The sequence below is a fragment of the Aulonocara sp. 'chitande type north' Nkhata Bay genome, linkage group LG3 (assembly GCF_057382095.1).
Source record: "Aulonocara sp. 'chitande type north' Nkhata Bay isolate Kocher_YH1m ecotype deep benthic linkage group LG3, A_spYH_male_GT1.1, whole genome shotgun sequence".
Classification (NCBI taxonomy): domain Eukaryota; kingdom Metazoa; phylum Chordata; class Actinopteri; order Cichliformes; family Cichlidae; genus Aulonocara; species Aulonocara sp. 'chitande type north' Nkhata Bay.
In genome coordinates, this window is record NC_141346.1 from 2384592 (window position 1) to 2411800 (window position 27209).

Consider the following 27209-nt stretch of genomic DNA (forward strand, 5'->3'; position numbering starts at 1 on the left):
TTTGTTATTGCTGATGACATCAGCTGCTCTGTGATTTACAAGTACAAACAAATATGTAGTCAGCATCATCATAACTAACACATGTATGTATGAACCTGTAGTATTTGTACACAGTGTGTGTAGTGTGTCAGTATAATTATATACTAACCTGTGGTACTTGTACTGTTACTGTCATTTCCTCGGGGATTACTAAATACTCTGATTACAGTTCTCGGGTGTTTCTAATAAACTGGTCGTGCGTGATGACGTCTTCTCAGTCGATCAGCTGCTGGTTATGGTACACGTGAGTGACGTCACGGTCACGTTCCCCCTCACGGTCTGGTCTATGATGTCACGGTCTGTCAATCCCGCAGAGGGCGGGGTCTCCTTGCGCCGCGATTGGCGAGCCGGGCGGTGACGTCAGCGGGCGCTGAAGGGGAGGGGTTTATCCCGGAGAGCGAGTGTCCGCGCGCTCCGTCAGCCGCATCCTCGTCATCAGGGACTTGGAGAACCTCCATCATCACCTCGTCTTTCATCACCTCCATCACCTCCGCCAGCTCCATCATGTCCGGCTCTAAGGAGGACGACCGGAAGGGCTCGAGTGAGTGGCGGGATTTCTTCTGGAACCCGAGGACGCACGAGCTGCTGGGCCGGACCGCCGCCAGCTGGGGTCAGTACCGTGGTATCCGTGCGCGTCTCCGCGAATCGGTTTGTGTGTTCACGGTATCTGTGAACGCGCACAGCTGATTATTGATTACTGATCGATCACGCGGATCGATCGTGCTAACGGTCCGTTTATCAGCCACACGCTGATCATTGATTGAGCAGAGGGCAGCCGGTTAATCGATAACTAAAGCTGTGCTTTCCAAACTGTGGGGCGGGACCCTCGGGGCAGACAGGATGTTTTAGCTCTGAACTGATGTATTGATTATAATCAATGAGTATTGGAGCTTTGTTAGCAGAGGGCTTACCTGTGAACACCTGCTGAGGACGGCACTAACACACCTGAGCTCCTGATGTCAGCAGGGTGCTCCCACCTGTCCAGGTGTACCTGCCTGTCACAGGTGGGTTGCTACAGTCGTCCTGTTGTCTGCTGCTGGGCTCACTCACAGCAGAGATCACACACAGAGTGCTTTATTTTCTGACATTGTTTAAGATGAGACCGTTCATATGTTTATAGCACCACAGAACTCTGCACCTCGCCTCCTTTGTCTCTCCACACGTGGGGAGGAGGTGCTGTGAATCTCATTGTACATGCTTACACTGCTTGAGCGTCTGCTTACCTGGATGCATCCAGGTGATCGTCCCAGGCTGTTTCTGATTGGATGAAAGCTCTGTTGGTCTGCACCTCGGCTTAAATCTGGTTTGTCTCAGACTGAGTCAGCTGCACCTGAAGAGGTGTGTTTGAGGTCAGGAACAGCTGTTTCCAGCTGTTTCCAGGTGTGTCTGTGAGCTCAGAGCTCCATCCTCAGGTGATCTGTTCCACGGTCCAATCAGCTCGCTGTGTCACAGGTGGACTCAGAGATCAATACAGTCACAGACTTCAGTTACTGATAGTCGATGTGATCAAACATCAGGAGGAACGTCTGTCTGATTCTGTTACAGTGAAGGCTGATAACTGATCACAGCTGATCAATAACCCTGATCAGCTCTGATCGCTCTCATGACGACCAATACTGAAGCAGTGATGTTGGCAGCCTCTCTCTCTCTGAGTGAGAGTGATGCTTGCTCGCCCTCTGACAGCCATGTCCTGTATGAAGGTCATTCTTTAATGTGTGTGTGTGTTCAGAGTACCATCCAATCAAACTCGTCCGCTTAATCCAGATTAAGACACACTCACTCTCTCACACACACACGGGCAGATATGTTAGTGTGCTCCTGAGGACTCTTAAAGGGACAGTACAACATGTCACTGACTCAGATGGAGGTTGTAGTCACTCTACTGGTCACATGACCATAGGGGGTGGAGACAAAACATCCAGAATCAGGCAGTTAGACCACAGTGAGGTCGCGTTTTTTCAGGAGGGAGCTCAGGAGACGTTCTTGTTAAAATGATCTTCAGCTGGTCCTTGAGGGGGTACCAGTGTTATAGAAGGTTCTAGATTATTCTGAAGGGGAACAAGGTGTGTTTGGACAGAGCTGATGGAGTTCCTGTGGAAGGCCTGTTGGAAGGACGGAGGGGTGGTAGAGCTCTGGGTGGAACCAGTCACCTCAGCTTTATTCACACAGTGAATCAGTGTTCACAGCAGTGACAGTGTTTCTCTGAGCTCCTGTCAGAGGTCAGAGGTCACAGTGAAGAAACACGTCTGCAAGACGTGCACACAGCTCTGCTGTCACTTCAACATAAATGAAGACAGAAAACTAAACAGCAGTGACGTTTGCAGGGTTACTGAAGTTGGGCTAGCCGGTAGATAAAACTTCCCTTCATGTCTAACATTTTCGACATGAAGGGAAGTTTAGAAATCGGCCTGTAATGTGAAAGAGCGTTGGGGTCAGAGTGGCTTTTCTTCATAACTGGTTGCACAACTGCGTGCTTGAAGACAAGGAAGAGTTCATCAAAAGTAAGATACAGGGTCCAATAGTAATCAGAGCTTCCTTAATAATGCGGGAAGGAAGAATGTCATGCAGCGTACTGCAGCTTCTCAAACGATCAATTATTTCTTTTAAAGTTGAAAAGGATACGGGCTCAAACTGTTGAAAAGCCATAGAGCATTCAGACTGCCGGCAGATATGGCGCCCTTAGTGCTGAGATCTTATCTATAAAGTAATTTCAGAACCTTTCACAGAGAGCTGGGGAGCATCCCTCTGAGCAGCAGAGCAGGGATTAGAAGATTTGAAATATTAGTAATAATTTCTGACAGAAATGAAGCTTTTGCAGTTTGGACAGTCTTCTGATATTTTGATCGGCAGTTATGCAGGATGTCCAGGGACACCTGGAGTTTGTCTTTTTTACATCTCCTCTCAGCTCGGCGACATTCCCGCCAGAGAGCGCGAGTGGATTCATTCAGCCATGGTTGGTAATTGGCCTTCAGCGTTAAGTCCTTAATGGAGCCACAATGTCTGAAATCGAGGAGCATGTTGAAATAAAGGAGTTAGCAAGTTCATCAAACAATATAGCTGTATTACAGTAGATATCATAAAAAGTAGAGTTAGTAACGGCCGCGGAGAAGCTGGTGATCCGTACATCCGTAATGCACACGTCCAGACTGGATGACAATACCAGATCAAGCGTGTGGCCTTTAACTGGCACTAGAAGGCATGAGCACATCACCCCTGTCCTCGCTAACTTACACTGGCTTCCCGTCAAATATCGCATTGGTTTCAGAATCCTTCTGCTCACTTGTAAAATTCTAACTAACGTGGCCCCTAGCTACCTAACTGATCTGCTTGATCTGTACAACCCAAGGCGAGCACTAAGATCCTCCAGCCAACTGCTCCTAATGCAACCAAGGTCTCGTTTAACAACCAGAGGTGACCGTGCTTTTGCCATTGCTGCTCCTGGACTCTGGAATAATCTCCCAGTCAAAATCCATACATCGGAATCAATTCAATCCTTCAAATCACGCTTGAAACCACACTTGTTTAAATTAGCTTTGAATTTCATTCGGTCTGCACTACACCAACTAAATGCAATTTTAAGTATCATTGTACTATTTGTTTCTTGTTCTGGCCGCATTGCGGTTTTATTGTGAAGCACTTTGATGTACACTAGTCGTTTAAATGTGCTGTAGAAATAAATTTTGACTTGACTATATAATGATGTGCTTTTGATCGCTAGCGACACAGCTATGTTAGCATGACACAGTGAAGCTGGAGGATGAACGCTAACCTTTTTCCACTTATAAAAGTTAACGTGAAGGTTCTTCATGGTTAGAGACAAATGCAATCGCATGGCAGGATGCTGTAAACGGACCAAACTTCAGTCAGGAGAACAACTGAGATAATCCATCCACAATACGAGGTTAGTCATTAATATACTGCAACAACATGGGAATAGAGCAGCTGTGAGAGAATTCAACATTAATGAATCAATGGTACAGAAGTGCAGGAAGCGCAGTTTTTGGCTTTCCTCATGTTCCGAAACGTGAACATAATTTGCAGATGATATTGCTTGCAGCCGCTGCAATGCTTTCAATCAAAACAGGTGCAGCTAGATGACACCATCAACAACGTGGTAGAGCGGTATAGTCAAAATCTACTGTTGGAAAGTTGAAAGGCTGTCCCAACTTTTCTGTTTTGGAGGCAGTGAACGCAGCGTACAGTCGAGTTTTAATAGCTCTGCACTGGCTGCAGTGGTTTCTTTCAGAGTCACGTTTATCGGTGTGTGTGCAAACACATACAAGGAATTTGGTTCCGGTCGATGGTGTCTCTGAAGCACCACAGTGTAAAACACAACAACATGTAAACGGCACCAACAAAATAATAATTCTATACACATAAAAAACAGGATTACGGAAATGAATACCACAGAGTGTATAATGTACAATTATATCTAGCAATGTGAAGCAGTGTGACAGGTCAACTGTTTAGGAGGGAGACACCATACCAGACTATGATGGACAGACTCAATGACTGCAGTGTATTTACAAGCTTCCCTCTTCCGCTTTTTCATGGGTGGCACCCTGTACTTTTCACTCTCCTTTTTCCCCCTACCTCACGCTCACACACACATAATTCTGACATAAACGGTAGTAACCAGACCAAAAAGCAGCATTTCTGTGCTTTTTTTCCTGAGCTGTGATACACTTTGAATTCTAGCCAATCATTTTACGTTTCGAGGATAGTAGGCGGGTCCAGGTACGTACGTTCTTTTAGAGCAGAGCTACAGATTAAAAATGCCCAAGGCGAAGCGGTCAAAGTCTGGCTGTACTTCACAGCAAAAGATGCAAACTCAGCAGCAACAAGCGCTTTAAGCTGATACTGTGATGCTGTCAAAGGAGGTAACACCTCAAATCTGATGAAACACCTGGCAACGCATAGCGTTTTTTTTAAAAGCCGAGAATTGCGCCGTATTTGATAGCTTGCTGCGAGACCTCACACCGAGCACATCTACTGCGGGTGTGGTGCCTGTTATCAGCCTCTTATCGGACCCGGAGCAACATCCCCCAAGAACCCGAAGAGGAGAGTCCTGGCCCCTAGCCCTGCCAGTGTAGCAGAAATGATGAGGATGATGATGCAGCAGCAGCCGTTCTTCTCTGCGTGAGTAGCTTAATGTTGTTCGTGTGTAATTTACGTTGAGTAGGCTAACCACGTTATTACATTAATGCATGTAAGGTGAACTAGCAAACACCATCATAGCTACATGCAGCTGTCTTCTTGTTTGATGGCAGATGCTCCCTTCACCCTGGCCAAAAAGGCTAAAATGACCAAAGAAAAAGTGGAAAACAGCTGAACATGAGAGGTTTTTGGACAAAGTTTGTGTTCTCCATTCTTTAAGCACCGGTTTGAGCACCGTTTGAGCACCGGCACCGTTTCAAAAGTACCGGTTTGGTACTGGTATCGGATAAAACCTAAACGATACCCATCCCTAGCCATGAGGCTACATTCTTTAGCGCTATGCCTGTAAAACTCTGCTCATATTGCATCCATATTAAATCATTTTTTGAATAATTTTAAAAATGTTTCTTCACGTCAATATGTGAGCCGCAAGTGGGGATGACATGGACTGCAGGTGACCTGCAGGCCACAAGTTTGAGACCCCTGGCCTAAGGAAAGCATGTATAATGTAAACAGAATTGGTCCTAGCACTGAACCCTGTGGAACACCATAGTTGACCTTGTGTCTACAAGTCACTAGGGCTGGGCGATATGACCCAAAATTCATATCTCGATATTTTTTAGCTGGATGGCGATATAAGATATATATCTCGATATTTTTTTTAAAGCTACAAGTTAATAACAAAAAGAGAGTTCTTAGTCACACTGTGTCCCAGATGTCACACGGGCACTTTTATTTACATACAGCGTAGATGTACATGAAGAAATTACTCAAAAATAAAATATCAGCATTTATTAAATAATCATGGTCCATAAATAAAAGAAAACAATGTTGTTTTTGTGCATAACAAAAAGCTCACAATTGTGCAGTCAAAATGTAAACTAATAGACGCTGAGCATAATAACAAAGAGACTTCACAGCTGCACCACGTCTCTGAACAGGTGCTATTTGTGGTCCTTATACACACACAGTACGTATCACTCCGCGAGGCTCCTCCTCGGTAGCCGTAATCCTCTGACAATCCATCAAGCGGTGCAGCTCCGTAGCTTAGCAAAGTCATATTAGAACATTTTTGACAGATTGCTGAGCGCTGTGTAACACATAAAATCGGTTCGCGGTCAGTAAGCACAACCAGAATTCATACATAAGGCGCACTGTCGAGTTTTGAGAAAATGAAAGGATTTTAGGCCGTGCAGCTCCTCCGGGCTGCATGTCGTTAGCGCGGTTAGCTCGTTAGCGCGGTTAGCTCGCTAACACGTTGACGCCGTCCAGCCCCACGCACGGGGCGATCCGCGGTAACTCGCTAACGGAGATTTTCCGCTTTCATCTTGTCATTGCCTGCAGGTGAAGCTATGGGGGAGGCGGAGTTGTGTTCAGTGAAGGAGAGGCGAGGCCGAGTAACGTTGCGTAGAGACAAAAGTGGACGAAAGAGAGGCAAACCTGCGGCTCCACAAGTATAATTATAACGTAACATAGACTATATCGATATAAACGATATTGTCACATCTTATATCTCGTATGAAAATATATCGATATTTTTAAAAAACTCGATATATCGCCCAGCCCTACAAGTCACCAATTTATCCAGACAAATATAACACGGACAGCACTGCCTTAAATCTAACAAGGTAGTACAGAGCTCTTAATGAAACATTAGAAAGCTTATCAGACCAAAATAACTGCACAACCTGGCTCAAAGGATGTGGCAAGGAAGAGAGAGACCACACAAAGGCTTAATATGCTATAAGATATTTTAATGGAACAAAGTAAAGAAACCTAAAAACAGATTAAGTGGTGCGACATCCATGGCTGAATGCACCATGTCAGGATAAGTTCTCGATCACCCAGGGAAGCATAAGGAGCGAAGAAGGAGACCTGGATGTTCAGTCAGAGTTTCTTTATAACACACTGGGGACTGGCCTACTGGTGTGCTGCATCTGAAACTGGGTCAGCTCCACCAACTAGACACCTGAAAGAGACAGGCGACAGGAAAGCAAGGCTAGCCCACTGGCTGTCGCAGTGAACAGGTAAAACCTCTGTTGGAGTCGCATTCAGGTAGCTGTACAGGGCGTTGACGATGACAACAGTGGGTAGATTATATCCTTAAACTCAGCTCTGCACTTTCAGAAAGACATCTACTGGGATGAAATCAGTGATGGGGGACATACAGGACAGTGAGGACCTGTTTGTTCTCCACCAGTTCTCTGCCACTATATCAGAGCTCTAGACTAACTTTTTGCCAGGGTTGCACCAGTGCGCCGAAATTTTTCAACCGCATCGCTTAACACCGCAGTTTTACATTTGCACTTTTTAGGGGGGGGGAATTGAAGTCCATACAGACAATATTGATTTGTAAATTATTAACTAACAAACTTGTGCTTAAAGTGCTTTGTCAATATTGTAGAAAATGTTAAACTTAATCATCACATCGCCTTCTCTGACGACCTGTTTGCTGCTGTCTGCTGCTGAAAGGCAGTGGGGAGAGGGGACACTTGGGCAGTGCATTTATTGCAGCATATAATGTGTTTCCTTGACACACTGCTGCTTTTTCAGCATTCAAAGATTGATGGCACTGTGTCAGAGCTGGCTATGAATTTCAGACGGATCAGGCCTTAACAAAAAAGTTATCAATCCTTCTTTTCATCTTTTCTTATTACCCACAGCTACAGCCACTCCTCTCGTGCCCAGGCTGCTCACTAGGGCTGGGTATCATCACTGATTTCTATAATCCATTCGATTCCGGTTTTCAAAGTCCTGATTTGATTCAACTTAGCCTCAGACAGTCAGAAATATTATAATTCTGATCATTTATCAGTACTGATACATGTGATGTGATACATCACAGCAGATGCCTTTGAGTGAAAGTAACTGAGAATAAAACACAGAAAAACATGAAGGAGATTTTCCTGGTCTGGCTTTTTATAGCAGATAACCTTAAAAATATTCTACAATGTTCTGCAATTTTGCACAATTTTAAGAAGTTTACATTTCTTCAGTATTGAACAGCAGAAATTAGGCTTTCTTGGCCGAGGTCATTTAAGTGAAAAAAGAAAAAGACAGCAGCCACAGCGCTGTGAACAACGGTAGACTGGTGGGTAATAAGCGAATGAATGATGCTGAAAACAGATTTGAGACGGGAAATTGTTCCTGAAGTACACACAGAGAGCTGTGCATGAAGTGTGATTTTTATCATGGTGGAAGCAAAACAGCAAAAGTCAGAGGGAATTCATGACGACATTGATCAAATGTGAAGCGCAGTTTGCTGCTTCTTTTGCTGCTGGCTCGGTGGATTTTGGTTGGAGAGACAAAACCTCTGCAGCTCAGAATCAGCGCAAAAAGACGTAAACACAGAGCGGACCGGACGCATCAGAACCGCTAAGCTCCGACAGCGTGTCCGTCTACGGGCCGTCGGGTGAGAAAGCCGAGAAAGACAAAGTTGATTCTGATGCGTCCACTCTGTGTTCACGTCTTTGTGTGGAATCCATTAATGAATCGATATCGCTTTATTCAAGCTACTCACCTCTCTCTTCCACCTGCACTTTCAACTGGACCACGGCCAATCAGAGAGGTCCCGCCCCTGACTATCTCTGATTGGTCTAGTCCACGATAGGGGCATAATGTGTGTCTGTTGTTGACCACACGGAGAGTTGCAGAGATTCTTTTTTTTGTTACCCGAACAGTTGGTCGCACAGGTGCAACCAAACGTTTATTTTAGTCGCACCACTGAAAAATTTGGTCGCATTTGCGACTAAATTGGTCGCACTCTAGAGCCCTGCACTCTAGCATCAGGGTCACCTGCAAGTGTTCCCAGGTGTGGATGAGGACGTTTCGTCTGATGAGGAAATGAAGTGAGCGTGTGATTCTCTCACCTCTGTCTTCTCTTAGTGGTTGGATGATGGCGGCGAGCTTGAGTCTGCCATAGATATTGTCATGTGACCATCAGAGCCCCTCTGAGGTCAGCTGGAATCAGACGATGGATGAAGAGGAACAGAGGCTGAGCAGATTACAGTACCTCCCCCTCCCCCTCACACCGATGACCTACTTCAGTATGAATCGAGGGGTGGGGGAGGGGCTAAGCACAAGAGGATTATAAAGATGACATTAGAGGAGGGAACGGGGGAGGGGCATGCTGTGCTCTGAGTAACCATCACCTCCCTCCACAGGGCTGATCCTGCTCTTCTACCTGATCTTCTACCTGTGTCTGGCGGGCATGTTCGCCTTCACCATGTATATCCTGCTGCTCACACTCGACGACTACAAGCCCACCTGGCAGGACCGGCTGGCCACTCCAGGTGAGGACACACCCACAACAGAGAGGGGCGCGGTTTATCAACAGAGGCTCATGAGGCTCAGCTGTGATTGATTAGCGCTGACCTGCTTCCTGTTTCAGGGATGATGATTCGCCCAAAGGGAAACCAGCTGGAGATCACCTTCTCCACCTCAGACACCGAGAGCTGGGACGGCTTCATCCACAATCTCAACTCCTTCCTGTCCCGTAAGAGCCCCGCCTCTTTAACCACTTATCAATATAACTGAAAGGTTACCTGCCCGATTACCTGTCACACCTGTGTCTGTACCTGTGTGTCTGCAGCGTACAACGACAGCTATCAGGTTCAGACCAACGATGAATGCACACCTGACGAGTACTTCATCCAAGAGGACAGCGGAGAGGTACGCCTGTCTGACCTACACCTGTCTGTTTGACCCACACCTGTCTGCCTCACCTACACCTGTCTGACCTGCTCTCTCTGCAGGTGAGGAACAATCCCAAACGTTCCTGTCAGTTCAATCGGACGATGTTGGAGGAGTGTTCGGGGGTTTTGGATCGTTTCTATGGTTACGACAAAGGACAGCCCTGCATCCTCATCAAACTGAACCGGGTATGACCTCTGACCCCCATGTTAAGCCCAGTTACACTCTAGTGTTACTGCAATGAAAATGATTTTGCCAGAGGAGGAAGTGCTTCCTGTCTGTAGGTTTCAGAAAGCGGCCAATCAAAAGAGACTTTTAACCTCAAACCCTCCAATGACATTCTCACGAGCTGTTCTTCTACCTGCTGCAGGTGATCGGGATGTTACCGGGGAAGGAAAGACAGTCTCCTTATGTCACCTGTGCAGCAAAGGTCTGTAAACCTGTCTGTCTGTAAACCTGTCTGTCTGTCTGTGAACCTGTCTTCATCTCACCTGTGTCGTCTCCATCCTCAGAGGTACAGAGTGGGTGAAAATGAGTGGGTAAGACCAGCAGACCAGGAAGTAGATCATGATAGAGTCCCTTAGTGCCTCCATCACAGAATCACAGCAGAGTTACGTGTTAGTAACCTCCAGTTACAGGTTATTGAAGCGTATTGACGACCAATCAGAAGTATTGATCAGTGTGTTTGTGTGCAGAGGGAGGACAGCGACAAGATCGGACCTCTGGCTTATTATCCTCCTAATGGGACCTTCAACCTCATGTACTACCCGTACTACGGCAAGAAGGCCCAGGTACTCGCTCAGTATTCACTCAGTGCACACTCATGTACATGTTCAGTACACACAGAGTACTGTACTAATACTGACATGCGATGTGTTTACTGTCTCAGGTGAACTACACTCAGCCTCTAGTGGCCGTGAAGTTCCTGAACGCCTCTCTGAACACAGACATCAACGTGGAGTGTAAAGTGACCTCCAACACGCTCGCCGCCGGCAGTGACAGGGACAAGTTCGCCGGACGCGTCTCCTTCAAACTCCGAATCAACGACAAATAGACACACACACTGACACAGACACACACGCACACACAAACACACACAAACACGTGAAAGCTGCACTCATCCAGATGTTTCCACTTCCTGTCACAGCCTCACACTGACCAGCTGTATTTTATATTTCCATGTTGTGTTCACTGACCATGATGACGATGCGTTCACTGACCAGGGTCATGATGCGTTTACTGACCATAATCATGATGCATTCAGTGACCATGATGATGACGATGCGTTCACTGACCAGGGTCATGATGCATTCACTGACCAGGGTCATGATGCGTTTACTGACCATAATCATGATGCATTCACTGACCATGATGACGATGCGTTCACTGACCAGGGTCATGATGCATTCACTGACCAGGGTCATGATGCGTTTACTGACCATAATCATGATGCATTCACTGACCAGGGTCATGATGCGTTTACTGACCATAATCATGATGCATTCACTGACCATGTGACCATGATGACGATGCGTTCACTGACCAGGGTCATGATGCATTCACTGACCAGGGTCATGATGCGTTTACTGACCATAATCATGATGCATTCACTGACCATGATCGCGATGCGTTCACTGACTGTTTAAAGTGTCTGTTTCTCAGTGGATTCCCTGGTAGTTGTAAACACACAGTTTCTTTCTCTGATAGGACCCCTCGGTGCAGCTTTAACTCAGACATACCCACCCTCAAACCGACCAATCCGCACGCACACATAGTCTGATGTCACTGCCACTGGAGGCCGGTGACAGGCCAGTGTTCACCTCCATGGTGGATCAGTCTGCATGAATCAAAGAGAGAATTATTGATCCCTTAATGTACACTTTATTGATTGTTTATTTATTTGTTTGTTTACGACGTGTTTGTTTACACTGACATTCTTTAACTAAAGTCAGAGATGAGACATGTGAACACAGAAACACTCTGACATCGACCAATCACAGTAATTAATGACCTCATAGTCAGGTGACTGATCAATCAGCCAGTCTGGAGTCAGTTCTCAATTCTCTGATAATGAACCACATCTTCTACATCATTCCCAGTCCAGAAACCACAAACCAGTTCACTAACTGGTTTGTCTTATCGGCCATGATAAATGTCTCCTCGTTTGTTGCCACGGAAACAGCTGAACTCACAGCCAATCGGAAGCTAGCTTTAGTTTCCATTCCCGCAGCTTTAGTGTGATGATGTCACCTCGTTTCTTCTTTTCCTTTTTGTGTGGCTGCAGCTGATTGGCTCCTTAGTTAGAAAATCAATTAGTGCTCACCTGGGTGAGTTAGGTTAGTTAGTTAACGAGGTAGGAAGTCGTTAATGTTTGCTTTTGTTTGTTATTTATTTGTTTGTATGTGTGTTTCTGTTTCCACCATGGGGCTGAGCATGACAACACACACACACACACAGTCAGTGTCCTCAGCTCCGTCGGGGAAACACCCCCACTTACCTGTACTCCTGTCCACCAATTGTCTTCCTTTAAAGAAAGGGCCTGGCCAATCAGAGGTTCCCGCTGTATGATGTCATCTACTGCTACCTGCTTGTAACTGGTTGATTTCTCCTGCCTGAAAATGTCCTTGTGTTCAAACAGCGAATAAAAAAAAGCAAGAAATTAAACAACAAAAAACTACTTATGTGTATTTCATTGGGGGGGGCGGGGGGTCTCCTGGATGCAGTGAACACATCACTGCATCACCTGTGCAGTGATGTGTTCCTGAGGATGTTGTCATGGAGACGAGCATCTTCCCGGAGGATGGGTGAGTTTTCTGTCAGTGCTGAGACTGTTTCATGTGTTTTACATAAGAGCCTCAGTTATATAAGAGCACGAGTTATAGACAGAGGTGAGCCGTGAGCCCTCTGCTGGTCACAGCCATGCATCACAACCAGACGGCCCATTATAACTACATGTCACTGTGACCAACACTGCCACCTGCTGACAACCCTGCAGTACTGCGTCTTCACAAACAACAAACACTTTGATATAATGTTTTTAAGACAGTAGTGTATCCATGGTTACCATGACTGTGTAGCCATAAACCTGAAGTTGACAGGGTAACCACACATCCTGTAGTCAAACAGGTTACATGAACAGCTACCTGTAGTGGGTTATTAAAGGTGAGCCACAATTTGCTCACAGAGTCAGATCACAAAACAAGTTTGGCAGTCGAGCGATGATGCAAAGATACTCAGTAAACAAAACTATTTTAACAATCTCCATGGAGACGGGGACAGTGACGACTAGGGGAGGGAAGGTCCATTTCCACGACATCAGGACAGCTACAGTATCTGAAGCTTGGATCAAACACAGAATAACTCATCGAGCCATTATCAACGAAACAACCTGGTCATTTGCGAACAGTTTATTAAGTTCAACTTCACAAATCCAATAATTTTGACTGCCTTCTTTTCTGTTCGAATTTCTAAAACTACACGTACCATCTGTCTAGCTCTTGAATAAACCTTAAATACCTGCAGGACTCTGTTAAGGTCTAGCTCCGTGCTGGGATGTTTCCTGGAGTCTGTGGAGGTGGTTGGTGAGAGGAGGATGTTAGTAAAGCTGACATCCATCATGAACAACCCACATCACCCACTGCATGAGTCTGTGAGTGGGCTGAGCAGCTCCTTTAGTCAGAGACTGAAACACCCTCGCTGCAGGAAGGAGCGCTTTCGCAGATCATTCATCCCAACAGCAGTTAGACTTTATAACTCCTCAATCACGATGTCATAAGTCACTGGACACTGAACATCCACGGTCACCACTTCATGCATAATGGACCTTCATGTGTACGGACATGTGCAGGTATACATGTCTGTATATGTATACATATGTATATTTAGTGTGTACATGTCTATACATAGGAATAGTAGTGGTACAATAGTTATGTTAAGCTATATAGTTTATGTCCTGCATATTTCCAACCATATCCATAATCACATACTGTGTATGTATCTTATCTTATACCAATCACTCAAACTGTACCTGTAATACAAATAAAAGTAAGGGTAGTGGAACCCCTGGTTTCTATTACAAAAGTAATATAGAGAGAAACATGTTGATTCTGCATTTGGGACTGAACATTAATCATGGTTCTGGTATTAAAGGTATTAATATTAATGAGATTAATGGGATTACATAGCTTTAACTCAAATGACAGATGACTGTTTAAGAAGTACAGGTGGTTGGAGTGGTACTGATGGATGTAACTGATGACAATTTATTGTTAAAAACCATTTTAGAATCTGATGGTTTAATCAGTTTGCATGGTTATGGACGTGCAGTTATGGATGACTTTTGTTCCCTGTGTCTCCTTTGTTAGATCACAGGTGTTGAACTCCAGGCCTCCAGGGCTGGTGTCCTGCAGGTTTTAGACGTGTCCTTGATCCATCAACATGTCTTGAAGTTCTCCAAAGGCCTGGTAATGAACTAATCATTTGATTCAGGTGTGTAGAGAGCGTGAGATCTAAAACCTGCAGGACACCGGGCCTCCAGGCCCTGAGTTAGATTATGTTCAGCTGTGTTCCCTCCTATGTTTTGGTCCCTCGTTTGCCCTCCTGTGTATTTATGTCTTCGCCTCCCTCGTTGTTGTTTTTCCCTGTATGTTTAGTTTACATTCCTGTATGCAGTATCTCCAGCACTCGGGCAGTAAGGCTGTTTTTGAGTTCAAGTCCTGTCTGCGAGTCTGCATAGGGTCCAATCTTGCCTGCTTCACAGCCAGTTCATGACAATATCAATGGCCTTTTTACCTGGATAAATAAAGGATTAATAACCTAACACTGAGGAAGGGTTAATATAGTCTTAGATTCTCAGGTGCAATCAGTAGTTAAATGGATATTACACATATTTTGAATGTGTCTCACCCTCATAAAACATTTGGTTCCAATTACACTGTGAATCTAGTTTTAAAGGTTTCTATTGAACGTGTGTTTGTTGGTCCACGAGACCAGGCTGTAATCTTACACAGTAAATTATCCTGGACAGAACATGTTATTATGATTACTACTAGAACGTACAATCATGTTGATGTGCGAAGGTTTTGACCCAAATGATATTTTAAGGTAAAGATCCAAAGAAAACAGACTAAAAACACAGGAAGAAACCTGCAGCAGAACCAGGCTCATGGAGGGGCGGGGCCATAGTGAGCAGATGGTGGTTCCCAGTTTGTGACTGTTGGTGTCACACCACATGAAACACTGGGGCTCTCACTTGGTGTTGGCTCTCTCTGCGTTAGAGTGTCTCTTCCTGTTCCTGTTACAACACACAGTGGTGTTTTTGTTTAGCTTACCTGCATTGCAATTTAATTAAAAACTTATAGAGAACTTCTTATTTCATATCCTCACGTGCTTCATCCGACGCAAACCTGCTGTTTACTCACTTGATCTTACTTTATCTTTAATTATATTTAGCTTAGCTTAGCTTTTAGCTGACATGTAGGCTATTTGTAGCTCTGGAGTCCAGGATCACTGAACCGGAGACTCGGTTTTGCAGGCCTAAAAACCTGATAGCCAGGCCTGTGTAGCCCGTGCAGCCGAAGGTAGCATAGGCCCTGTTAGCTGTCCCCCAACAGACTGTCCCGAACAGCCGGCGAAACAGGGCAGCTGGTGACAGTGAGGAGCAAACATAGTCTTAAACAGAAGCCCCTGGTACACCACCAATTATTAGCAAGTCCAGCATAGTACTGAGTCGTGCTCTGGACATGAAGACAGCAGCAGCAGCTTTTTTTTTTAACTTGGGCTGAGCTGAGCTGATCTTATCAGCAGTTTCTCTTCTGCCTTCAATAGATCTTAGCAACAGAAGAAGACACAAACTGTACAGACCACAACTTCATCTTTTTGGGGTATTTTTGTTTTTTTGCAGATGTGTGAAACAGCCAGAGAGCATCAGCCTGTCAGTGATGAAGTGTTTCATCCACTGACAGATCAGTAGCTCTGGAGCGCCATCAGCTGGATTGAAAGGGTTAACCAGAGCTGGATGAGTGTGTGTGGATGGCTGCAGAGTCAGCGTGTCCTCTCTGAGCTTCATGGAGCTGTGAGAGGGACAGCTGGGACACTTTAGGAAGGACCTCTGTGAGCCGGACACACAGCTGACGTGACAACAGGAAGTGATGAAACTGGAGCCCGAGGCATCTCTCTGCTGCTAAGACCGCACGCCTTCAGTTGAAATCCAGACACCATGAAGACGGCTCCTCTGCTCCTCCTCCTCGATGAGTCCTTCACTCAGTTATTGGATCAGAGTGTGAGACGAAACACAGCGGACCTCTGAGCAGGTCCTGTTGGAGGGTTTCAGTGGTCACTTTGTGTTACAGCACAGCTGACAGTAAACAGTCCTTCATGTACTCTGACTCCATGGATGGAAACAGATTCTGTGATATGTGAAGATCATGTGAGTCATTGGCTGATGTCTGTGTGTGTTTCACACACTTCAAACAGAGGTGATCCAGTAATGCTGCACTAATGAATTAGACTAACTATTCACTTTAGCTAAAGTTATTAAGTTAGCTAAAGAGTTGGGATGCTGTGTAAGACATAAATAAAGCTAAAACACAAAGGTTTGGACACCGTTTTGCATGTTTCCCTACTGTAGGGGTCTCTGCAAGCATACAGAGGGGGTACTCTGAGAGGGTCTAAGATGACAACTTAGGAATTCTACTAGAAACAGTCGATCATGTTTGTCAAAGCTGAATCCAGGGCAAACTACGCTAAATTAGCGTTTTGAGCTAATAGCTACAATAAGCATAAAAGTTACTGTACGGCTATCATTTGTTAACATGACGCTTGTTCTTATACATGTAGTACATTTATTACCAACCTGAGAGTTTATCCGCTGGTCATTCGACATGACGAATGACTTCTGAAGTCTTAATTCAGCTCAAGACGCTGTAGATTCCCGTCAGTAACACTTTCGGTCGGTCCGCTAGTAAAACGTAGTTCTATTAATCTGCGCTTGAACCGGAACCGGATGTAAGTTCCAAAAAACTGAATTTTGGAACTGAAATTGAATTGTAGACCTGAAACTGAATGGTGAGAAGTGAAACTGAAATTATTCGAGAGCTGAATTTTTAAAGGATAAAATGCAGTTTCAAAGCAAATCAATTCATTTTCAAACCAGAAATTCAATTTCAAATTAGACTAATTCAAATTCAGTTTTCAAAAGCATTTATTCAAGTTACAATTCAGATTCAATCTGAGCAATTCAAATTCAAATTTAACTTATTCAAATTCAGTTTCTGGTGGCACAGATTTCTGCCCATAGAAAAAGCTCAAGTCTGTGGATTGTCCTCCTGTTGCAGGTGTGTGTGTGCTGCTGCTGTCTGCACCGACTGTTTCTGCAGGTGAGTTGATGGAAGTGAAAACAATCAGTGAGACTCCAACAAGAACACAAATACACTTACTGTGTGTGTGTGTGTGTGTGTGTGTGTGTGTGTGTGTGTGTGTGTGTGTGTCCTCCAGTGTCTCTGTCTGTCAGTCCAAACCTTCAGCAGGTCTTCAGAGGATCTTCAGTGTATCTGAGTTGTGTTGATGATGGACAGACAGCTGATGGATGGACAGTGAAGAGGACCAGAGGAGGACCCACTGAGGACTGTGGAGCAGCTGCAGCTTCAAGCTTTGGGCGGTTTAATAGTTCCTCCTGCATCCTTTCATCTCTCACCCAGTCAGACTCTGCAGCTTACTGGTGTGAAACCAGTTCTGGACAGAGTGATCAGATCAACATCACTGTAACTGGTACACACGCTGCTTCATCTGCTGCTGCTACAACATCTGGACGTTTCTCTGCTCTCATTAACTCTGTTTGTCTCTGTTTGTCAGTTAAAGGTGTGATTCTGCTGATCCCGGCCCTTCCTGTGTGGACAGGAAGTGATGTCACTCTGCAGTGCAGCAATGGGAAAACAGCTGCAGCTTATTTCTTCATTAAAGGGAGTCCACTTGAACATAATCCTAAACCAAAGCACATCCTCACTAAAGTCCAGCGGTCTGATGAAGGTCTCTACTCGTGTTATACTGATATTCATGAACGTTCTCCTCAGAGCAGACTGAGGGTCAGAGGTCAGGACACTAACATCACTTCCTGTTTATAGATACAAACCAGCCTGGTGACCTGATAATGAACTGACTGAACAATCTTCATAATCTCTCCTGTAGATTCTCCTCCCAGTACAACCTCTCCTCTTCTTCTCGCTACTCCCTCCTCTTCCTCTCCACACTCTTCCTCCTCCCTTCCTCTTTATCTCCTGGTCCTCCCTGTAGTCCTGGTCCTGGTTGGAGGTGTGGTTCTGTGGAGGAAACAGAGAGGTATGTCTCACCTGGACTAACCAGGTAACCCCTTTAACCCGAGGCTCTCTGAGAGTGACAGTCAGACTTTACATTTGATGACCTACTTCCTGATTCTAACCGAGATGATGCTCAGAGCTACCAGCTAAGCTCCACCCTCCATTAAGCTTCGCTCATTCTGGAGGTGAAGGTGTTTGTAATGGTCGTGGTCAGCTTTAGTTGACATTTATCTGGTTTCACATAGATGATGGTTCAGCTGGAGACTCTGGAGTCACATCTTCATCTCTTCACAGAGCAGCAGATTCAAATTAAGGATTTCATGAAACTTTTCGGTCTGAGCTCAGAAATGCTGATGTTTCTCTGTGTGATGTAGGAGGTCGGGGAGCAGAGCTGTGGAGCTGTGGAGGTGACGGCTGTCTGAGACGGAGCGTCTGCCTCTGCTGTGAGTCTCCTTCATGTTTCTCCACATGTATTATCTGTGTTTCCACCACTGGAGGGCGCTGTGGGTTATTGATGTGTGGGAACAGCCAATCACTGCAGGCTGAATGCTTCTCTTTGGTCATGTGACCATTTGATCTCTGATCAGTGCGTTCTTCAGTTTCAGGCCTGTTTCTGCTGACTGCTGCAGGTGAGCTGATGTTCCTACACCTGTCTGTCCTCATCATGACCTCTGACCTTTGGTGACCTTTAGTGACCTCTGTCCTGTTGCAGGTGTGTGTGTGCTGCTGCTGTCTGCTCTGACCGTTTCTACAGGTGAGTTGAAGGTAACGGGAACTCTGAGGTGATGTAGGTGCTCTGTGGTGGCTGCTCCATCATCATGTCTAACAATCCTCGGAGTCATGAAACCGCCGCTTTTTCTTCTCTCCTTTATCTGACTCACCGTTTAAAGCTGATAGGCTGGCAAATAAAGCTTCTCTGTTCTTGTACTTGGATCAGCTGATCAGAGGAAGACACAAAATAATGTTCACTGCTCAAGCTACATTTCTCCTTTATTAATGTATTGATCAGATTTATATATGAATTATATCTTTGATTAGGAGTAAAGATGATTTATGACTAGCACATATAGAAAAAAGCTGTTTTAGCACTCTGATCATCTTTAACAGAAAAGGATGGATGTTGGGATCTTCTCTAGTTACAGGCTGGAAATTTGCCCTGCATGATGAGTCGTGTGTTTCCAGCAGCAGGGTCTGAAACTGCAGTTAAAGTTCTGAGACTCCGCCCATAATGACCTAAAACCATGTGTGATTTAGATGCTACACATCTATCCTTCAGTATCATCTCCTCGTTCACCTCTGGAGTTCTTCTGTCCTGCAGCTTCATTTCATTGTACTCGATCACACCTGCTTCATGTTTCTGTCCTCAGACTCCCAGCATGCCCCAGGGGTGGAGGTGTTTGAGAGGGCGGAGTCTGTCCTGCTGTCCTGTCAGGTACCAGCTGATGTTTCCAGGAGTGCCACACCAGGAGTGAGGGACCGCGATGAGTTGAAGGTCCCAACAGTCCACATACGTCTGCAGAGCGGAGTAGATCTTAAAGATCAGAACCATCGCTGCTTCAGTCGAACATCGATGAGAGTCGACGCTCTGCAGACTGGAGACCTCAGCCTCACTCTGAGAAACCCCACAGTCTCTGACAGTGGTAACTACATCTGCACCACCCGCAGGGCTGGAGACGATCTGAAGAAGATCCATGTACAGCTGAAGGTCAAAGGTCAGTGGGGAAGATCCAAATCCAATTTATTTATACAGCACATTTAAAAACGGAAGGTTTGCCCAAAGTTTTGTACAGAAACAAAGGAGTTAAACACAAGATAAAACCATGACGCTCACATAAAAATATAATAACACACATAATAAACATATCAACTCACACCAGTCTGAACCTTTCAAAAAAAGGAGTGTGTCTAATATTTAAAGGCAACGTATTCCAACGTTTGGGGGCCATAATTGAAAAGGCTCGTTCTCCTCTACTTTTTGGTCTAGATTATTGGACAACCAAAAGCAGCTGGTCATAAATATAAATCATTATAAATCAGCGTTAGCACTTTGAAATTGATTCTGTCATGAACAGGAAGCCGACGAAGAGAGAACAGGATAGATGTTACACGTTCATGCCTGTGAGTACCAGCCAAGAGGTGGGCAGCAGCATTTTGAACAAGCTGAAGATGTGCAATAGATCCTTGGCTCAATACAACATAAAGTGCATTACAGTAGTCAAGCCGAGTTGAAATAAAGGCATGTATTACCTTCTCCATGTCACGTCTTGACAAAACTGGCTTCAGCTTTGCTATTTGCCTCAACTGGAAAAAGCTTTTTTGCAACACAGAACTAATATGTTTGTTCAATTTAAAATCTGAGTCCATAATGACTCCCAAGTTTGTCATATGCTGTTTAACATAAGAGTCACACCACCCACAATTCCCAGGCGGGTTGCATGAAATATTATTAGGTCTAAATACAGTTTTACTCTCATTGAAACTCAAAACGTCCAGAGCCATCCAAGCTTTGACATCTTCAAGGCAGTTCAAAAGGATTTGGATGGAGCCTGGGCCATTTGGTGCTAAAGGCAGATAAATTTGGCTGTCGTCTGCGTAGACCCCAAAGGGAGCAGGTATAATGAAAAAAGAAGAGGGCCAAGGATTGAGCCCTGGGGCACCCCACAAGAAAGGAGGGCTGGTGGACTCAAAATGTTCAACTTTAACACTAAACGTTCTGCACCTCAAATATGAGCAAAGCCAATCCAGTGCTGCACCTTTGATGCCAACCAGGTGTTCCAAACGAGAGATAAGAATATCGTGGTCAACAGTGTCAAACGCTGCAGTAAGATCTAAACGCACCATGATCACAGGACTTGCACAATCATTTTCTAAAAGATATAATTAAAAACACGTAAAAGTTCTGTTTCAGTGGAGTGTAGATGTTAAAAAACAGACTGAAAAACCTCCATGATACCATTAGCATCTAAAAACTTATTCAGTTGGTTACAAACTATTTTTTCCAATTCTTTGAAAGGAATGAAATCTTTGAAATGGGTCTAAAATTTGAGCAAACTGAAGGATCAAGGCCAGGTTTAGTTGACATGGTTTTTAATAAAGGGTTTACAATTGCATGTTTAAAACCATCAGGAACCACACTGGAAGTAGTACGGCTATCACTCTGACCAATGACTCGAATGTCAGATTAGAGAGAAGCAAGCACAAACAGACAAAACAGACTCTGACTCCTCCTCTGTGTCCTCCTAATGACTCCTCCTCTGTGTCCTCCCTAATCACGCCTCCTCTGTGTCCTCCTCTCTATCGTCCTCTGTGGCTGTATCCCAATCCAGGGTCTGCAGCCTCAACGGTCCTCAAGGGCCGCGTACTCAAAGACCGCTAAGGCCGGAAGTGCAAAGCTTGTGAAATGGGACGGTCTATCCTCCTCCTGACTCCGATGTATCCTTCTCCTAACTCCTCCTCTGTCTCCTCCTAATGACTCCTCCTCTGTGTCCTCCTCCTGACTCCTCCTATGTATCCTTCTCCTGAGTCCTCCTATGTATTTTCCTCCTGACTCCTCCTATATATCCTCCTCCTGACTCCTCCTCTCTATCCTCCTTTGTGTCCTCCTCTTTCAGCTCCTCCTCCTCCCTGTGAGTCTGTGCTGAGACTCGTCTGCCATCTAGTGGTCTTCTGTCCGTACTGCATCTCCACTGGTCTGCTGCTGTCCATCTGTTGGAGCAGGAAGACACCGAACAAACCGGCCGTCTCCATGGAGATGAGCCAGTGTGATGGAGGAGGTCAGGGACTGGCTGAAGATGGTGATGATGTCACTGCTGATGTCACCACTGAGCATGCCTTCTGAGCTGCAGACTGACAGCATCTGCAGTATTTCTGTATCTTGGTTCCTCTTTTGCTGTGTTGGAGAAAAGTTCTAGTGTTTGCTGTCAGTATGGATTAGTTAGGTTTGAGTTTATCACTTCATCCCTGTTTCCTGTGTAAGTCTGTCCTCTGTGCATGTCTCTTAAGTCATGTGTCCTCTGTCTGTATTGTGCCTCCTGTACATTCTCCCAGTGCATCATGTGCGTCTCCTCCCGTTGTCCTCCAAGTTCGTCTAGTTCTTCCGTTCTTCCCTCCCGTCTCCTGTGTCATATTGTGTGAATTAGTGTTTCCTGTTTTACTTTGACAGTGCCACGTCCTGTGTTCAGTGTGTATAGCTTTGCTTCCTGTGTGTCGTCAGGTCCACTCTCCCTAATTACCCTTGTGTGCTTATGTTGTGTCTGTTTTCCTCTGTCAGGTTGCCTGTTTCCTGTGTCTCTCACGTCATGGTCTAGTTCATCCTGGTCTCATGTTCCAGTTTTTCTTGTTTTTTGCTTTATTTTCCCCAGTTTAGTCAGTGAGTCCAGTCCTGGTTTCACATTTTATGTATGTCAACATTTCCAGCCTTAATAAATGACTCTCCTTCGTTCAACCTCACTCTCGCCTCAGTTGTCTACATTTGGCTCCTCCTCTTCTCTCCACATGATGTGTTGTTGCCGATTGTGACGCCGTGGAGCTCTGATGTGTAAGTCAGTAAGTTTACCTCAGCATACGAGGTGAAAAACTAACTTCATCGTCTTTAAATTTGTTACTGAGGTCTGGACGATGAACACAGCCCTGTAAACCCTCCCACTGATACTACACTGATACATATTACCCAAATGGTCACTGCTAAATAAACACACTGTGTGTTGAACCAAAATCATACATGTTTCCATGAAAAATGTCCTGATGCACGCTCAGTGATCCAGGTAAGGAGATCCCTAAAGGTTGACCGTAGATCTGACCTGTGTGACCTCTGAGGCTCCATCACTGAGTGTATTCAGCAGATACAGATACAAACACTTCCTCTGTTCATGTCAGTGTGCAGTGCTGTTTACACAGCATCCACCTGACCGCTGAGACTGGGAGGAGTCACAGATCCTGGGTGGGCAGGGCCAGGAAAGCTACCAGATTAAACCTGTGGACCCAGCTGCTGTGGATGTGGACCAAGCTGCTGTGGACCCAGCTGCTGTGGATCCAGCTGCTGTGGACCCACCTGCTGTGCATCCACCTGCTGTGGACCCAGCTGCTGTGGATCCAGCTGCTGTGGATCCAGCTGCTGTGGATCCAGCTGCTGTGGATCTCTGGAGCAGTAACTTCAGATTTAATTGAGCTTAACTGCATTTGTGCTTCCTTCTTCTTCGTACGAGGGTCAGAGTTCACAGGTCAGATGCATCACTCAGATCCAGGTTTGTCCAGAGACAATGACGGCTGCAGGACCTGAGCCAGAGAGCAGCAGGACTGACTCCACCCAACTGTGCTGGACGCTGAAATATGTAAATAACTACTGAGCATATTTAACTCACACTAGAAGAGAGAAAACGTCGACTGTTAAAACTGAGAAAATGAACCACGTTAATAAAATGAGCTCCTTTTTAATTGGCTGACATAGAAAGAGCATGTTAGAGAGGCAGGCAGACAGACATGTTCCTCACTGTGAACATCTCATCATCTACAGAACATGATCTCATCAGGAGACTCAGGGTTCAGTTAACCTTTGACCTTCAGCTGCTTCAAAACACTCTGTGATGACATCAGAGCACGAGGCTCAGGAACATGTAGGGTCAGCGTTAGGCTCAGCGTGGAATCCACACCTGCAGGTCACAGCTCCATCACACAGAAAAGAAGCTCCAGGCGTGGCCACGATGGTGCAGCAGTTGTGTCAAAGATACAGCAGCTCTCCAGTAAGACACACTGATTATTAAGATACTAACCCCAAGTTTCTCTGTGATGCAGCCATCAGAGTGTGAATGTTTAAGGATATGGTTTTTACAGGGTACAGGGAAAAGGTAGAGATTTGATAGGGTGTTCTTGTCTAATATTTTCATGTGTGTGCGCATGCACGGGTTTGTTGGTATGGGTATATATGTATGTGTATATGTATGTATGTATGTATATATATATATATATATATATATATATATATATATATATATATATATGTGTGTGTGTGTGTGTGTATGTGTATGTATATATATATATATACACATACACACACATATATATATATATATATATATATATATATATATATATATATATATATATATATATATATGTGTGTGTGTGTGTGTGTATGTGTATGTATATATATATATATATATATATATATATATGTATATGTGTGTGTATGTGTATATATATATATATATATATCAAATCAAATCAAATCACTTTTATTGTCACATCACATGTGCAGGCACACTGGCACAGCACATGCGAGTGAAATTCTTGTGTGCGAGCCCCACAAGCAACAGAGATGTGCAAACACAACAACACAAACGAGCAAAATACAAGAATGGCCAACCTGAAACTAATAAATATATGTACAATATATAATAGTGTATGCATTTCTGGATGTGTGTGCACTGTAAACCCGAATCAGTTGACTGAACTTAAAACATTTGTGGAAACTGATTACCTCAAAAGTTTTAAGTACACAAACTCATCTTTTCTTAGTATGGGGTACTCAAAATTTGTATTTATTGTTAACTTAAAAATTTTAAATTATATTTTTATTTTATTAATTGAGCTTTACTTAAAAACTATATACTTTAATTTTAATATTTTTGTGTTTTTTGTAGTTTACTATTTTGATCCAACACAATGCAATTATATTACAAACTAAACGCAAATTATATGATTATTAATTAAAAGAAATTTATTATTAAATGTTTGAGTGTAGACTAGTAAAAAAAAATTAGAGAAAGTCATTTACTTTACATTTTGTTTATTTAACATTTTTTATGGAAATGTAAAAACATCACTTAGTATTTTTATATAACCACTAACATGGACATTGGCACCATAAAGTGAGCATTATAAATTCAATGTAGAACATGTATCTTTTTATAAAATCACAAAGGACAACATCAGTCCTAATTGCATCTTTCTCAAAATACATAAATTCAAAATAAAAAGTCAAATACTAATCACTTTTGTTTGAAAAAGAAATGAAAAACAATTTTATAAAATGGGTACAAATAAAGATGATCATCTTCCAAATAACCAGAGCAAAGTTAGGTAAACTGATGGAGTTAAATCCACCCAAAGTCTGTAGTAAACTTAAAGTGCTTTAAATAAAGTGCTTAAAACAAAGTGCTCAGTAACAGAGTGCATGTCCTAACAAACATTGCCTTATATTCCTTCCAGAACTACTCTTTCAGCAACAAATCATTTTTAAAAGCATGTAGGCAGGGTTTCAGAGGTTTGCCGTCAACAAGCCCCATGAAGATATTTTGGACAAAGGTAAATGTGTGAACGAGCTTCCTGGGGTAGTCTAAATGCAGAGCATAGATCAAGCCAAACAATAAGGCAAATGCATCTGCAAATCTGGGAATATCACGCATCACCAAGTCGCCTTCCACCACAATGGCCATGCTTGAGGAAGTAAAATGGACTGGACTGGTCTGGGAAGCGCCGTCGGTAACCACTGTGAGAAGGGCAACTGGAGTGTCAATGAGGGTCGACTCATCCAATGTGTCCGCCTGGAATAGACACAGTATCAATAAGTAAGGTTGGTTTGAGAGAATGTGACAAGCAAGACCTGTAATCTAGCAAAAAATTCAGCAGTGTAGTGGGTTACTTTGTAACGGGTTAGGGTACTCTACTTTTTTGAAAAATGTACATTAACGCGTTAGCTTCTTGCATTACATAATTAGTATGTTTGTTATTTTTCTAAAAAAAAAAAAAAAAAAGAAGTCATTTTTTATTTTATGACTTTATCTCAAAAAGAAACTAAATCTTGACTTCAGCCTTGTTTTTGGGGCCACCTGCAGCATAGCCGAAGTGCTGTGATACGCCTGTGCCCTGCTCCTGACCCTGTGTGTGTGTGTGAGGGTTTTCTAAAGAGAGGGTATTTTGCTTGTACAATTTGGTAGCTGCTAGGGTATTAAATTGTATTTTAAAAAAATCCATAGCGTTTTATCTTACTGGCAGAATTTAAGTAATGCAAAAATACACTTACATTACATGTCTAAAAGAATTCTGGGTCCTCCTCCCGCAGGTATACAGGAAGGGCACGAAGCACTGCAGTGCGTTTCACATTGATATCAGGCGCCTCCTAAAACGGGAAAAGAAAAGTTCATTGAACACAAAGTTTTCAGGTGTCATTCTTTTAGGGAGAATACATGTTTATGAAACTGCATGACATGTGACTCTACATAATTTTGGAGACATTTCTTTTAAGACACAACCTTTCTGTCTCTTATGACAAAGAGTCTGTATCTTACTCATTTGACAAAAATCCTACACAGTATTTTAAAGTAACATACCAGATCAGAGCTGTAATCTGTATAAAACACAGATGTTCAAAGCAAGGAAAAATTGAGTTTTTATCAGTGAAACTTTTAATTTGTGTTAATTTTATCATTATCAATATTCACCTGAAGATCATAATGATTCAGGATGGTTCGCAGAGCCTCTGATATCTTGCCAGTCCGTGCAGCCTTCTGTCTGTATAGAGCCATAAGTCGTGGTGTGTGTCTGTCAAGTTCAGCGTAGAACTGGTCAGTGATAATTATATACTCAGCCATCATTACAGCTTTCAAAAATTTCAAAAGTACACTGTACATTTCATGACAAAATAAACACTTAGCATGGTAAAAAAAAAAAAAACCTTACAATTACTGCTGTTTACTTTGAGTGCAGTCTTGAATTCTATGGCCGATCATCCAACAGTCCAAAACATAGGTAAGAATTTCAGATGTTACAAAGTCACAGGCCATCATTCCATTTAGTCATGGTAAACAGTAACCCTCTTTTAGTTTTAAGTTTTTACCATATAATCAACATTGTCTCACCATGTATAAATTCTGTTAAGTTGGAAAAAAAAAAAGAAAAAAAAAAGAAGCACAGAATACATATGAATTTACACTGCAGTTATTTTAAAAAACCAAGCCAAACTGCGGGATAAATCTTTACAAAGACACATTGTTATGCAATCGTACATAATAC

General features: G+C 43.8%; 3 protein-coding genes across 4 annotated transcripts; all 3 read left to right on the plus strand.

Moving 5' to 3' along the window:
- The first annotated feature begins 412 nt into the window (after nucleotides 1-412).
- Nucleotides 413-12555, plus strand: atp1b2a (ATPase Na+/K+ transporting subunit beta 2a). Of its 2 annotated transcripts, XM_086267433.1 has the most exons (9): nucleotides 413-649; nucleotides 9360-9488; nucleotides 9587-9691; nucleotides 9788-9867; nucleotides 9951-10076; nucleotides 10259-10318; nucleotides 10401-10427; nucleotides 10584-10679; nucleotides 10778-12555. In XM_086267433.1, exons 1-9 carry the CDS (start codon nucleotides 544-546, stop codon nucleotides 10940-10942), a joined length of 894 nt encoding a protein of 297 aa, XP_086123559.1. In that variant the 5' UTR covers nucleotides 413-543; the 3' UTR covers nucleotides 10943-12555. The 2 variants fall into 2 exon arrangements, with proteins under 2 accessions (XP_086123559.1, XP_086123567.1); XM_086267441.1 differs by lacking the exon at nucleotides 10401-10427 and having other exon boundaries at nucleotides 414-649.
- Nucleotides 12556-17372: 4817 nt separating this feature from the next.
- On the plus strand, nucleotides 17373-22630 carry LOC147333474 (uncharacterized; the record flags this gene model as incomplete). Its single annotated transcript, XM_086285796.1, has 7 exons — nucleotides 17373-17655; nucleotides 17740-17976; nucleotides 18073-18222; nucleotides 18575-18643; nucleotides 18800-18829; nucleotides 18913-18954; nucleotides 21812-22630. Coding segments are annotated over 7 exons (1038 nt in total), but the record flags the coding sequence as incomplete, so codon positions are not given.
- On the plus strand, nucleotides 19516-21812 carry LOC147333475 (uncharacterized). Its single transcript, XM_086267752.1, has 2 exons — nucleotides 19516-19912; nucleotides 21527-21812. The coding sequence occupies exons 1-2, from the start codon at nucleotides 19552-19554 to the stop codon at nucleotides 21574-21576; spliced, it is 411 nt and encodes a 136-aa protein (XP_086123878.1). The 5' UTR covers nucleotides 19516-19551; the 3' UTR covers nucleotides 21577-21812.
- Nucleotides 22631-27209: the final 4579 nt, after the last annotated feature.

Excerpts from the sequence above, each read along its gene's own strand:
- LOC147333475 (XM_086267752.1), top strand. The coding sequence starts at position 19,552 with ATGTTTCTGTCCTCAGACTCCCAGCATGCCCCAGGGGTGGAGGTGTTT. Across the intron at positions 19,913-21,526 it reads TGTACAGCTGAAGGTCAAAG|GGTCTGCAGCCTCAACGGTC; the intron begins GTCAGTGGGGAA and ends ATCCCAATCCAG.
- atp1b2a (XM_086267433.1), top strand. The coding sequence starts at position 544 with ATGTCCGGCTCTAAGGAGGACGACCGGAAGGGCTCGAGTGAGTGGCGG. Across the intron at positions 9,489-9,586 it reads GGACCGGCTGGCCACTCCAG|GGATGATGATTCGCCCAAAG; the intron begins GTGAGGACACAC and ends TTCCTGTTTCAG. Across the intron at positions 10,319-10,400 it reads ATGTCACCTGTGCAGCAAAG|AGGTACAGAGTGGGTGAAAA; the intron begins GTCTGTAAACCT and ends CTCCATCCTCAG.